At 39.2% G+C, this 12,855-nt stretch overlaps 1 protein-coding gene across 2 annotated transcripts in view; it reads right to left on the bottom strand.

The window, feature by feature from the left end:
- GASK1B (golgi associated kinase 1B) overlaps nucleotides 1-12,855 on the bottom strand; it is a 67,046-nt gene that overhangs the window by 40,779 nt on the left and 13,412 nt on the right. For both annotated transcript variants that reach the window (XM_070474935.1, XM_070474934.1), the window contains exon 3: nucleotides 1,806-2,020. In XM_070474935.1, coding sequence (XP_070331036.1) covers nucleotides 1,806-2,020 — 215 coding nt within the window. The remainder of the gene's footprint in view (nucleotides 1-1,805; nucleotides 2,021-12,855) is intronic.

Here is a 12,855-nt window from a genome sequence, read left to right as displayed (position 1 = left end):
GACTTTGTATGGGGACAGATGAATGTTAGCTTTATCACAGTGCTCATTTCACAATGTCTGCAAATGTTAATTCACTGTGGAGTATGCCTGAAACCAGCATAATGTTGTACATCATTTCATTTTTCAGTTAAAAAAAATGAAATAAGACTGGAGGTTTTCTTAGAAGGTACAAAAACCCACTGTGTGCAGCATTCAGTGAGGCCATTCCGTAACTCCCCAGCGGGCCTTGAGGGCAGAGGAACATGGGTAATGAAGTCATTTGTCTCTCATCTGGGAGTCCTTTGTCTTCTGCTAACATCTACAGCTGGCTAACCTGTTAGCCTACAAGCAGAGTAAGACCTCAGACACTTCCCAGTTCTCAATAATAACCTCTTTATGCCTCAGTGACTTTACTTGTACAATGGAGAGAAGGTGTCTACCTCACAGAGAGAGTATGCTAATAAATGGAATAATAAGATTATACCTATACGGAGCCTGGCCTGAGCCTCACAGCTATACAGTTCATCAGTATCTGGTGCTTCCTGATGGCCTCCTCCCCAAACCAAGTGGCTGCTCCCAGCTCAGTTCTCACTGGTGGCTCTGAGGCATGGACACCAGAGATCATCTCTCCTCGAAAGTTCCTAATCCCTTTCCTGTGGCTCTCACCAAACTGGGTTTCTTTCTATACTTTTTTTTGTGTGTGTGTGGCCACATGGCATCTTGATTGCTGCTTGGGCTTCCCCTAATTGCAGTGAGCAGGGGCTACTCTCTAGGTGCAGTGCACAAGATTCTCATTGCAGTGGCTTCTCTTATTGTGGACCATGGGCTCTAAGGGAACGGGGGCTTCAGTAGTTGTAGCGTGTAGGCCCAGATGCTCTGAGCATGTGGGATCTTCCTGGACCAGGGATCAAACTCATGTCCCCTGCATTGGCAGGCAGATTCATAACCACCAGATCACCAGGGAAGCCCCTCTTCCTACATTTTTGTCCCTCTCTAGTTCCTTGCTGAAAAGGCACACACACATACATATGCACACACAAAATTAACAAAAGGAGAATGTTTTGCAGATGTCCTAAGGTAGTCCTAAATTGCCACAAAATACTAATTAACAATACAACAACAGAAAGGCAGCTTTTCTAAAGTGGAAGAAGAGGAAGGCAGTAATTGGAATGAGGGGACAGGAAGAGTCATGAGATCCTCATCAGAAGGAGATAAAAGTTATAAGAAACCTATAAAACATCTAATCATGCAGCTATGTAGATGGTCAATATTTATTATTCTCCAATGTCAATCTTGATGTATTTACAAAGAATTACTGGAAAGAAAACAGGAAATGGTGACTGTAAGATAAGTGACCAAGGGACTAGTGAAACAGTGTGGAAAAATAGAAAGAAGACAAACTTCTACTACCACCAGATCCCAGGATTCCAGCCCAGTTTTGAGCAGTTGTGACAACTTGGGTGAGTTACTTAACCTCATCAAACTTCAGTTTACTTACCTCCCAAGTGCTGTGAGACTGCCTACCTTGAAAAGCCACTGATGGGTTATCATAATAAATTGTATCTATGATAGGTATGATGATTCCAGTAGTAACGTACTGAAGATTTACCTATTCAGAAATTAATAAAAGGGCTAAGGGACATTTCTGAATATTTCCTAAAGGATATAATGTCTTATGACGTTGTACCAGGCTTGACAAATACAACATTATAGAATTTAAACTACACTTTCATAAAAACCCAAAAGGTGCAGAAACTTCCTAACTGTAGACTGCCATAGCTCAGTGTTAGTCTCAGGTAACTACTTACTTGATTGAATAAACTTACCTGTAACAAAAAATCAAAGAGGGCCATCTTGGACCACTCGTGGTGATGTATTTCAGTACAGCCCCATTCAGGCTTGGGTACTCGACCATTCTGCCAGCACTTCTGTTTCAGCAACTGTTGGTAAGTTCCCCAAGTGAGCTTAACAGAAGAGTGGGTCTCATTATTTGTTGGAGACAAAGATGGATCCCAGAGGATGAAAGGACATGGGCGGCCATCTATAAAAGCAAAAAAAAAAAAAAGAAGAGAAAAAAACAGTTAGCAAGTTACTGACTCTGTGTGTGCCCTTGGATGTCATTCACTCTTCCACAGCTTTACACTCTCATCTGTCATGTGCTAGAGTTGGATTAGGTGACATTTATGGTCCCTTTGTCTTCTGAATAATTTAATATTCATATACCTTTATGATGCTTCCTGATAACAGTCTTATACGATGGAAAGTTACTGTTAGACAAGGAAAGAAAAGGATTAAAAAAAAAAAGATACTTTATAGATGTGGCAGGAATAGGCCTGTAACCACCAATAACAACACCCTCTGGTTAATGTGGTTTTATTCCACATCTAAAAGCAGCCACCATGAAAAAGGAAAGAATCCAGACATTTATAATTGTCTATTCAGTGTCTGAGTGGAGCTGCACTCTATTTGTAATAACAACTGTCTGATTTTCTGAGGCCACAGTATGATGTCAGGAAGAAAAAGAATTTTTAGAAGTTGCAAATTTAAAAGTGAAATTGTATGTTTCACACTAGTCACTATAATCTCCAAAGAAAGAAAAAGGAAGTAAGAGGTTTAGAGGTGTTTGGGGTGTTTTTTTTTTTTTTCTTTTCTGATGGAACAATGGCACTGCTGGTAAATGATCATTTATTCACATAAAACCGCATAAAGTATATTTAAGCAAATATCATTTTTTTCCATTTCCAGTGCATAGAATATATTTCAAAGAAAATGTCACTTGAATGTTTTTGTCTCAGTTTTGATAGTTTAGAAATTTCACTGCTAAACTGTACATTAAATGATACTGCAGACTTAAAACCAAAAGTATCTCTCTCAAGCCTCCATGTCTGTCAAATAAAGTCACTCAAAGAGGATGATGAGCAGCTTTGCTTGTAACTTAAAAATCAGAATGATCTCTTGGGAAAAAAATAAATAAATAAAGTAAGTCACAAAGATCTGAAAAACCCCATTTAACTCATTCTTAACAAGCCTGAACAACAGAAGCCTCTGAAACTATGGCTGGAATGTCAAGACACATCACAGGAATTTTTAAAGCTTTTTCAAATAACCTGAGAGGTTCTCAATCTATAACTGTTTTTGTTAAAGATTTATTTTCCCACCCTGCTTGTTTGCCTTCATTTAGAGTTCTTATCTCTGGTCTTTAAGGCAAGGACAGTCACTCTTCTAACCATTCTTCAATTTGGTGTTCCAGGGACCTCAATAATATTAATAACATTCACTTAATCATTCTAAGCACCTACATTCCACTTTTGTTCAAAAAAAAAAAACTTTCTCCTTTTAGCCTTGCAATTTAGGCCAGGGCATGTAGAAAATCCTTTAGACTGTGGAAAATAGGTCATAGTCACTGATGTACAATTAAAAGAAAAATAAAGAAAGAGGAACCATCACTAAAGAACTTAATTGTTATCTCACTCCTTTTTATTTCTTTTACTGTCCTAAATGATTTGGTGCTACTGGGACCTAATTATCTTCTTAGATGCTAGATAAATATAATGTTAAATGTATATGCTCCAAATACTATGTCAATTTAAAAAATAATAACAATAAATTTCATGTAGAAGCAGTCAATCCTAAAGGAAATCAACACTGAGCATTCACTGGAAGGATTGAAGCACCAATACTTTGGCCACCTGATGCAAAGAGCCGACTCGTTGGAAAAGACCCTGATGCTAGGAAAGATTGAAGGTAAAAGGAGAAGGGGGTGGCAGAGGATGAGATAGTTGGATAACATCACCAACTAAATGGACATGAATTTGAGCAAACTCTGGGAGACAGTGGAGGACAGATGAGCCTGGCATGCTTCAGTCCATGGGATAGCAAAGAGTCAGACATGACTTAGTAACCAAACAACAATAACAACAGGAGCAGTCCATCATGTAGTGGGAGATACGAATAAACCAGTGTAACGAAACACACGTAAGAGACACAGCATAGCTATCAAAGATATTTTTTGTTGTTCAGTCACTAAGTCATGTCCAACTCTTTGGGACCCCATGGACTGCAGCCCACTGGGATCCTCTATCCATGGATTTCCCAGGCAAGAATATTGGAGTGGGTTGCCATTTCCTTCTCCAAAGGATCTTCCCAACCCAGGGATCAAACTTGCGTCTTCTGCATGTGTTTCCTGCATTGCAGGCGGATTCTTTACCACTGAGCCACCAGGGAAGCTTACAAAGATATGGACTTGGAAATATTAACACCAAGAGGCTCTATCAGTCGATATCTTTGGAACAAAGTGATACACAGCTAGCGCTTTGCATTCTCAGGGCTAGAAAGTACTCAAGGAGAGTCAAAATCCAACACTGAACTCCAACAAAGCAAATCAATGTACAAGAAAGACAAACCAGCAGTCTCCTCAGCACACGAGGCCCTCAGAGAAAGGAGGAAATGATGCACATAAACAGTTAACAATTTCTGCATTGCTTTTTCCTTTGCTTTGGAAATATTTGTTTCACTTTTTTAAAAAGTAAATCTATTCATCTTAGGAATGTGGAAAAACATTAAAATGTATAGCTAAAAGATAACATCTTACTATATATAGGAAACACTAAAGTTTCCACCAAAAAAAAAAATAAAAAACTGTTGGAACTAATAAATGAATTTAGTAAAGTTACAGGATACAAGATTGATATATAGATATCTATTGCTCTTCTATATACTCAAAATGAACTCTCAGAAAGAGAAATTAAGGAAACAATCACATTTACAATCATATCAAAAAGAATAAAATTCCTAAGAATAAACTTAATCAAGGAGGTAAAAATTCTATTTACTGAAAAATATAAAACACTAATGAAGGAATTTGAAAATTACATCAGTACAAAAAATGGAAAGATATCCCACACTCTTGGATTGCTGCTGCTGCTGGTAAGTCGCGTCAGTTGTATCTGACTCTGTGCGACCCCATAGACGACAGCCCACCAGGCTCCACAGTCCCTGGGATTCTCCAGGAAAGAACACTGGAGTGGGTTGCCATTTCCTTCTCCAGTGCATGAAAGTGAAAAGTGAAAGTGAAGTCGCTCAGTCGTGTCAGACTCTTAGCCACCCCATGGACTGCAGCCTACCAGGCTTCTCCATCCATGGGATTTTCCAGGCAAGAGTACTGGAGTGGGTTGCCATTGCCTTCTTGGAATAATTAATATTGTTAAAATGGCCATACTACCCAAAGCCATATACAGATTTACTATAATCTCTATCAAAATATCCATGATACTTTTCACAGAACTAGAACAAATAATCCTAAAATTTATGAAACCCCAAAGACCCCAAATTATCAAAGCAATCCTGAGGGAAAAAGAACAGAGCCAAAGGAATCATGCTCTCTTGACTTCAAACAATACTGCAAAGCTATAGTGATCAAGATAGTATAGTACGGCACAAAATCAGACACACAGATCAATGGGACAGAACAGAGAACGGAGATGTAAATTCACACACATATAGTCAATCTACAACAAAGGAGGCAAGAATATTCAATGAAGAAAATACAGTCTCTTCATTAAGTGGTGCTGGAAAAATTGGACAGCTACATGTTGAAAGAATGAGATCAGATGTTTCCTCATACCATGTGCAATAAACTCAAAATGAATTAAAGACCTAACTATAAGACCTGAAACCATAAAACTCCTAGAAGAAAACACAGACAGAATATCCTTTGACATAAATCATAGCAATATTTTTTTGAGCCAGCTCCTAAGAGAAAAGAAATAAAAGCAAAAATAAACAAATGAGACCTAATTAAACTTAAAAACATTTACACAGCAAAGGAAACCATAAACAAAACAGAAAGAAAAACTATTGAATGGAAGAAAATATTTGTAAATGAAATGACTGACAAGGGGCTAATATCCAACATACATAAACAGCTCATACAATTCAATATCAGAAAAACAAAGAAAGCTTTAAAAAATGAGAATACATGAATAAACATTTTTCCAAAGAAAACTTACAGATGGCCAATAGATTATGAAAGGATACTTAACCTGCTATTCATTGGAGAAATGCAAATCAAATCACAATGAGATATCACCTCACATCTGTCAGAATGGTTAACATAATAAAGAATACAAATAGTGAATCTCCACACTGTTCTCCATAGTAACTATATTAATTTATATTCCCATCAACAATGCAAGAGAGTTAGAATTACCTTATGACCCAACAATTCCAATACTGGGCATACACCCTGAGAAAACCATAACTGAAAGAGACACATGCACCCCAGTGTTTGTAGCACCAGTTTTTACAATAGCTAGGACATGGAAGCAACCTAGACGTCCATCAACAGATGAACTGTGGTATATAGATAGATAGATATAGATACACACACAATGAAATATTACTAAAATATCAGCTATAAAAAAGAACACATTCAAGTCAGTCCTAATGAAGTAGACAAACCTAGAGTCTATTCTACAGGGTGAAGTAAGAAAGCAAAAGGCAAATTTTTGTATATTAACACATGTGTATGAAATCTAAAAAGATGGTACTGATGAACCTATTTGTGGGGCAGCAATGGAGAGGCAGACATAGAGAACAGACTTGTGGACACAGCGAGGGAAGAGAGGGTGGGACAATTGAGAGAAGAGTATGGACACATATATCACCATATGTGAAAGAGTAAGTCAGAATTTGCTGTGTGGGCCAGGGAGATCTGCTCCGTGACCACCTAAAGGGGTAGGATGGAGTGAGAGATGGGAGGGGGTGGTCCGGAGGGAGGGGACATAGGTATCCGTGTGGCTGAATCACGTTAATGTATGGCAGAAACCGACACAATATTGTAAAGCAATGATCCTCCAATAACAAAAAAGAACACAACTAACAAAAAAGAACACAACTAACAAAAGCTGCAGAGAGTAGAGGAAAGGGAACCCTCCTACCCTGTTACAAACAAGGCAAATTGGTGCAGCCTCTGTGGGTAACAATACAGAGGCTTCTCAAAAAACGAAATTCAGAGCTACCATATGATCCAGCAATTACAATGCTGGGCATATATCTGTAGGAAATAAAAATACTAATTATAAAAGATACATGCATCCCAATCTTTGCAGCAGCACTGTTGACAATTGCTAAGATACAGAAACGACCTATGTGTCCATCAACAAAAGAATGGATAACAAAGACGTGTGTGTGTGTGTGTGTGTGTGTGTGTGTGTGTGTATACACATTCAGTGAATACTACCCGGTAATAAGAGTGAAATTCTGCCATTTGCAACAACATGGATGAACCTGAAGAGTATGATGCTTAGTGAAATAAGTCAGACAGAGAAAGACAAATACTCTTGTTATCACACACTTGTGGAATTTAAAAAATAAAACAAATCAAATGATATAACAAGACAGAAACGGATTCACAGACATAAAGGACAAACTAGTAGTTACCAGTGGAGGAAGGGGAGTGGGAGGGGCAAGACAGGGGCAGTGGATTAAGAGGCACAAAGTGCTATGCATAAAAACAAAGAAACCACAAAAACACAACATACAGCCCAAGAAAATATAACCATGATTTTTAATAACTTCAAATGGAGTATAAAACTACAGAAACATTGAACCACTATACTACACATGAAACTAATATTCTAATCAACTATAATAATAAGAAATATATATATATACAGCCAGAAAACAACAATCATCTAAAATCTCCTATCCTTGTAATTGTATATTTACATCAGATATTTTCCCATGTCTTTCTTTCGCACCTGAAGTAAATTGTTTTTAGAAATTTAAGGAATAGAGCTTGTGGTTAGCAGACTCTGGAACCCAAGAGACTTTCTGAATTCTGGTCACATTACTTCTTAGCTTTCTGATGTTAGACAAGTTACATAATCTCTTCAAACCTTGCTTTCACCCTCTGTAAAATGTGGGCAATACTGTACCTTCCAAAACTAACTGCATTAGGGTTACTGGGATCATGCATTTAAAGTTCTCAGCATGGTGCCTCACATATATGCATATCCTAGAAAGGTTTTGCTTTCACTATTATTACATGTATGCATTATACAATCACATAATTCATCAACCTTTCCTTAGCCCTTATTTGTTTATTGAGCATCTACTATATCTCAAGTGCTGCTCTAGGCCTAAAGCATACATACACACATACACACATGCATACATGTCAGGTTTTCAGTTGTTTGGTTTTTGTTTTGTTTTTTGTGGCTGTTTGGCTTTCATAGAACTTACATTTCCACCAGGGGAAAGACACAAAAATCATACAAGGATAATAAACTATTTGGAATCGTCTTACATATATAGTTTGTCAGAACTGTTTCACTAAATGTTATATTGCAAACATGTCTCTTACAATTAAATATTCTTAAGTATTACCACTTAAACTGTGATATCTAGCCCCGTGGTCAGATGGTGACTGAGGGTCATACAATGTCCACTAGCAGATGCTCAACTCCATTGTGACACAAAAGCAGTGAAAACAATACATACACAAAGGGTGGTGACTAAGTTCCAATAAAACTTTATTAGACACTGATGTATATATTTTATATATGTCTTAAATGTCATAGTAATATTATTATGATGATGATTTTTTTTGACCATTTAAAAATTGTAGAAACAACTGGTAGCTCACGAAACACAAAAATGGGCTGTGGGCTATCTCTCACCCACAGACTGTAGTGAATCAATTATTACCATTTCAGTCTATGAGTATATTGCATTTCATTTTCCATTTCTCCTTTTTAAACCTTAAATTTTTCTGAATGATACATTTGCTATTAAATCATTTTAAAAATTGTTCTCAAATGGCCACAGGGAGCTTTCAGCAGATAGGAATAATTGGTTTTCAGTTAGTATCAACTGTTTTCCTCCACATCCATCTCCCATTAGCAAATATTCTGACTGTCACAGAAAGAGGTTCTGTCCTGCCCTGCCTGACATCAGTCACCACGGGAAAGGGGCTTCCAGAAAGCAGGGCCAGCACCACTTCTGAGAGTTGGTAAGCCACCTCGTCTTCCTCCCAACAAACAGGTCTTGCAGAGTATTTGTGCACATTGCCCTCCCGTGAGGTAGTGACAGCTGCCAGGATGGCCCCAGAGCTCAGAACTGGGAGCAGCTACTGCGAGGAGAACTCCACTTTGTCTAAAATATGGCTGATAACAGCATTAAATGAACTTTGATAGGTCTGAAGGCATGACAGAAAAATAGTCTCTGAAAGCAGGAAATGGGTTAAAGCAACTTACCTGAAGTGCCTCAGAGATGAGCTGCATTCATCTCTTCACATTCGAGTTTGTCAAAATGATGCAGCACTGAGCTCTCTAGAGAAATTTTACAGTGAAGAAATAAAATTCTAACTGTCAGAGTGGGGGGGAAGTGGGGTTTTAGAAGATATGTGGGTGCTCACGTAAACTAAAGGTTATACAGCTGTCTTTTAAAAAAATGAGACTTGCCAGGAAAACTTATTTTTTCCAAAATCTGAATAGTTCCCCTGAATTTTTATGTTCTCCCAAGTCTGTTCTTTATTCAAAAGCACAAAGAAGACATTCTTTTGAGAAGATGAATGTGAAAATCCACTAAGAATGAATGTTATACACAGCCTCCTCTACCCTAATTTACTAAGTGCCCTTCACCTTGAACTGGTGACCAGTCTTGGTGAACTACAGGTGGAGTTGTCAGTCTGCATCTATCACTGGACAAAAATAAGTAAAACTCCCTGAACTCTGAAATCAGAAGCCTTTTTTTATCACATGGGCCAAGTTCCAAGACTTCTTGTGAACAAGACAGAAAGGAAAGAAGCAGTTCAGCTTAGAGCCTTTCATTAAAAATAACTCCAAAATCCATTAAGGAAAACCAAGACCCACCAAAACTTGAGGCTCATCTCTGTTACAGGAAACAAATTTTGCCCAGGACCATTTCAACTGTCTGATGCACTGAAGGAAAATTTGAACGTTGTAAAACTCTAATCTGCTAAAAGCAAGTGTTGAAGGGGTGTACCTCCCATGAGAGGGTATCAGGTATCTGGTTGTTAATGAATGATCTGCTCTATTTTTCTACAGTGCCTTTCATAGTAGGGTTCTGGTGATTAAAAGTATTAGACAGAAGTGAAAAAAGCAGGCAGGACCTCTTGGCTTAGTGTTGATGAACATGGACAAGTTAGTCAATGTGAAAGAGGGTAAATAAGAATGCAAGATTCTGATGGCCTTGGGGGAGAGGGTAGGGACAGAGAATTAGATACTCAGGCTTTTAAACATCCTCTTACTCCAAAAGTATGTATTTACCACTGCCCCTTAATTTCTGGACCCATTTTGTCCCTTTGTTTTTGATAGAAAGGGTTCAAAGTGAAGCATACCAAAAATGGAGGCCCTACCAGATCCCAGTCCAAACAAGACCCAGGCTGTAGCTAGGAATTCAGTAGAATCAGGCAAACACGTGTGTAATGATGATCAGGTTACATGTCTGCCAGTTGAAGAATGTTCTGAAGGGAGTGAATGAAGGACTAAAATAAAGGCTGAGCTCTCAGTGCAAAGACAAGCAAAACAAAAAACTCCAGAATTAGGCTGTAGCCTTTGATAAGGAGAACCTTCTCTGAAGAAGACCTGAGCATGTGGATGGGGTCAAGAAAGAAGTCACAGCTATTGCTTGCACCCTTTTTTTTTTTTTTTGGCTATGTTGGGTCTTCATCGTAGCATGCAAGATCATTAATTGCGGCATGTGGGATCTAGTTCCCTGACCAGGGATAGAACCCAGGTCCCCTACATTGGGAATGCAGTCTTAGCCATGGGACCACCAGGGAAGTCCCAGGGTTCCACTCTTGACAATATCTCTGGTCTCCATAGGACTGGAGCCCAGTCCTCCAGCCACCCTGACTGAGGCACTGAGTGTCCCAAGAGGTAAAAAGACCATCTTCCAAACCTGTCTGGCAGGGCGGTATGAGATCCAGACAGACACTGAAACACAGCACTGTCACATATTAGAAAGAACCAATTGATATTAGGTTTTTATGATTTTAAAAGGGGAAGACAACAGAGAGGCAGAATTCCACATCTTTTATATGTTAAGAATCTATGCAGACAGTCAAGCCCTGAATATAAGAGCTTGTTTTAGGAATCCGATTTCTGGGTGATTTAGTTCTTGCAACAACAAAAAAAAAATAAATGCATTTAGTTACTTTTCTAACTGTTTCACTAGGTTTCTTGAGGTTGAACTGAGTTTAAATAATCTACACATTTCCTCAAGCATTAGCTAACCGTAAGGCACTTGTGACTTCCTCCACCACAGACAACTCAAACAATCCAAACCATCAGTTCCACTTTAAAACATGTCCTTCTTTGTTCTGAAGCTTTGACTCATGGACAGGAACTTCTGCTTTCGAGGTCTGACCAGGACTTCCGCTATGAAAATGGAAACTTCCAGACTCTTCCTGCCTCAATATTCCACTTTGAAAAACAGGAACCGACCTCAGCTTCAGAGGATCATGAGGATGGGATCACTGCCAGGCCCCACAGACAATCACATTTTGCCGATAAAGTGTTGGTCACATCTGGGTGATGCAGTCCTGGGTCATTTAGTGTTTGCTAATGTAGATGAAGAAGCCATGAACTCTTGACTGGAGTAAGCTTCCTGCAGTCCAAAGCTCATCGCATCACTTCTCTTCTTCAGACCCATCAATGATTCCCCAAGGTTTGTGGGATGAAGTCCATGTCCTTCCATTACACAAACCCAGTCATTCTCCACTCTCCCCCTCCAACTGCTAATCTCCTTTTCCCAGAACTGTTTTCCAGGCACATGCTCTCTCCATCTTTCTACACCCACCCATCTCTCACTTCACCCACAGTCTGACATTACTGCTTCTACATCTTTTTGCAATACTCCTAACTATCCCCCTAAATACACATCCCTCCCTGTGCCTGCAGGGTTCCCCAAAAATATCTCCATTAGGGTCTTTACCTGACCACTTTTGTAGGATGGGTTTCCTTAGCCACCTCCCGTCTTCCAAGCTCGGAACTCTTGAGAACAGGGACTCATCACCAATCACCTTTGGTTCTCCAGCTCCTGACATAATGTCTAGACCACGCATTCAAATATGCTGATGAATAAATGAGTGAATTTTTCAGAATCCCCCACTTTCCATCTCCAGCCTGTAGGTTCTAATCAATGGTCCATGGCCCCTGAATAAACACTTGGTTGATGTGACCTCCTAGTAAGTGGTGATTTCACTGTACTCAGAAAGTGAAGAGGAACTAAAGAGCCTCTTGATGAGGCAGAAGAAGAGAGTGAAAAAGCTGGCTTAAAATTCAACATTCAAAAAACGAAGATCATGGTATCAGTCCCATCACTTCATGGGAAATAGATGGGGAAACAATGAAACAGTGACAGACTTTATCTTTTAGGGCTCCAACATCACTGCCGATGGTGACTGCAGTCATGAAATTAAAAGACCCTTGCTCCTTGGAAGAAAAGCTATGACACACCTAGATAGCATATTAAGAAGCAGAGACATTACTTTGTCGCCAAAGTCTGTATAGTCAAAGCTTTGGTTTTTCCAGTAGTCATGTATGGATATGAAAGTCAGACCATAAAGAAAGCTGAGTGCTGAGGAAATGATGCTTCAACTGTGGTGTTGAAGAAGACTCTTGAGAGTCCCTTGGACAGCAGGAGATCAAACTAGTCAATCCTAAATGAAATCAGTCCTGAATATTCATTGGAAGGACTGACACTGATGCTGAAGCTCCAATACTCTTGGCCACCTGTTGTGAAGAGCTGACTCATTGGAAAAAACCCTGATGCTGGGAAAGATTGAGGGCAGGAGGAAAAGGGGACGACAGAAGATGAGATGGTTGGATGGCCTCACCGACTCAATAG

This window comes from Odocoileus virginianus, chromosome 12 (genome assembly GCF_023699985.2).
Source record: "Odocoileus virginianus isolate 20LAN1187 ecotype Illinois chromosome 12, Ovbor_1.2, whole genome shotgun sequence".
Lineage (NCBI taxonomy): Eukaryota > Metazoa > Chordata > Mammalia > Artiodactyla > Cervidae > Odocoileus > Odocoileus virginianus.
This window is presented reverse-complemented; position numbering and strand designations above follow the sequence as displayed.